Raw genomic sequence first — 1,520 nt, 5'->3', positions numbered from 1 at the left:
ATCCGACTCAGAATAGCAACCGAGACTGCTGGAGCACTTTCATATTTACACTCTGCGGCCTCTGTCCCGATCATCCATCGAGATATCAAGCCAACGAATATACTTCTAGATGATAATTATATAGCAAAAGTATCTGATTTTGGAGCATCCAAGCTAATTCCTACGGATCAGATTGAGTTGGCTACTATAGTCCAAGGAACACTAGGCTACTTAGACCCTGAGTACTTGCAGACGAACCAGGTGACAGATAAGAGCGATGTTTATAGTTTTGGGGTCCTACTAGTAGAACTTCTAACTGGAAAGAAGGTTCTTAACTTTGATAGACCAGAGAAAGAAAGAAACCTTGCCATGTATTTCTTGTCTTCTTTGAAAGAAGGGACACTCTTCCAGGTTCTTGATGAACACTTGCTGCTAAATGAAGGTATTCCAAACGAGATCGTCAATGTTTCAAGACTTGCCGAAAGATGCTTGCGTGTGAATGGAGATGAAAGGCCTACCATGAAGGAAGTGGCAATGGAGCTGGAAGGAATATTGGCATCGATGATACAGAAGCATCCATGGGTGCAAACTACTTCAAACGAAGAAGAATCTGAGTATTTGCTTAAACAAGCAATGGATGACTCTGAATATACGAATGCGACCAACACCAGCTCGATGACCTTCGATAGCATCAACAAGCAGACTATATTACCCATGTCTAGTGGTAGATAAATTAAGGAAGAGTTTTATCTATATCATTATTAAGATGCAATCAAATAATAAAGAATTGAAGTTTTTCATATACACAAATCTATTCTGATTATTACAAAGCATCGATGATTGAAAGATGAAATCATTTGGTGTCACGTAGAATTGAAATGTTGTTATATCTTCAATGCAGTAGCCTTACACATGGGGCAAACGTTTTTACGCAAAAGCCAAGTCTTGATGCATTGTGCATGATACCCATGTCCACAGTCTAGTCTTGCCATCTTCTTGTATTCATCATATCCATCTAAACAAATAGCACAGATATCTGATTCTTCTTCACCTTTGCAATTGCAACCCGTGTTCTCTTGTGCTGTCTTCACTTGTATATGGTGTGTGATTGCTTCCTTCGATAATCCGGAACCAGTAATAATACTGTTGTTGACTGCTTCTTCTAAAACAAGACTCTCCTCTTGTTCGATTCTGAGCGAAGTGTTTTCCAGATAAGCTTCGAAAGGATGAATTGGAGGAGGAAGGTCAGAAGTGGTTCCATATGTGTCCAAGAATATGTTTTCTGGCCTTCGATCGGGTACCTGCAGAATCTGGGTGTACGAATAAACAGGTTGTTGATCGATCGTTACGAGTGGGTGGACATGACCGTAAGTAAAAGGGGTATTGAGAATGACAACTTGGTCAACATACTCCACCGATGGTTGTGCGTTGAGGACTGCGTAGTTTGTATTACATATCAAGAATAAATTAAATCATTGATTTAATTTATTCTTTCCATAACTGTTATAGTAATCATTTCCATGTAAAATGTAGCTGTAAAT

General features: G+C 39.2%; 1 protein-coding gene across 1 annotated transcript; it reads right to left on the bottom strand.

Annotated features, from left to right (window-relative positions):
* Positions 1 to 863: 863 nt before the first annotated feature.
* LOC112505580 (probable E3 ubiquitin-protein ligase ZFP1) lies at positions 864 to 1,414 on the bottom strand (the record flags this gene model as incomplete). The annotated part of the gene is made up of 1 exon (XM_025109468.1): positions 864 to 1,414. A coding segment is annotated over one exon (551 nt), but the record flags the coding sequence as incomplete, so codon positions are not given.
* Positions 1,415 to 1,520: the final 106 nt, after the last annotated feature.

Source organism: Cynara cardunculus, unplaced genomic scaffold (assembly GCF_001531365.2).
Source record: "Cynara cardunculus var. scolymus isolate 2C unplaced genomic scaffold, CcrdV1 Un_Scaffold_12397, whole genome shotgun sequence".
Taxonomy (NCBI): Eukaryota; Viridiplantae; Streptophyta; class Magnoliopsida; order Asterales; family Asteraceae; genus Cynara; species Cynara cardunculus.
Note: the sequence above shows the minus strand (reverse complement) of the source record. Positions and strands in the feature narration are given on the sequence as shown.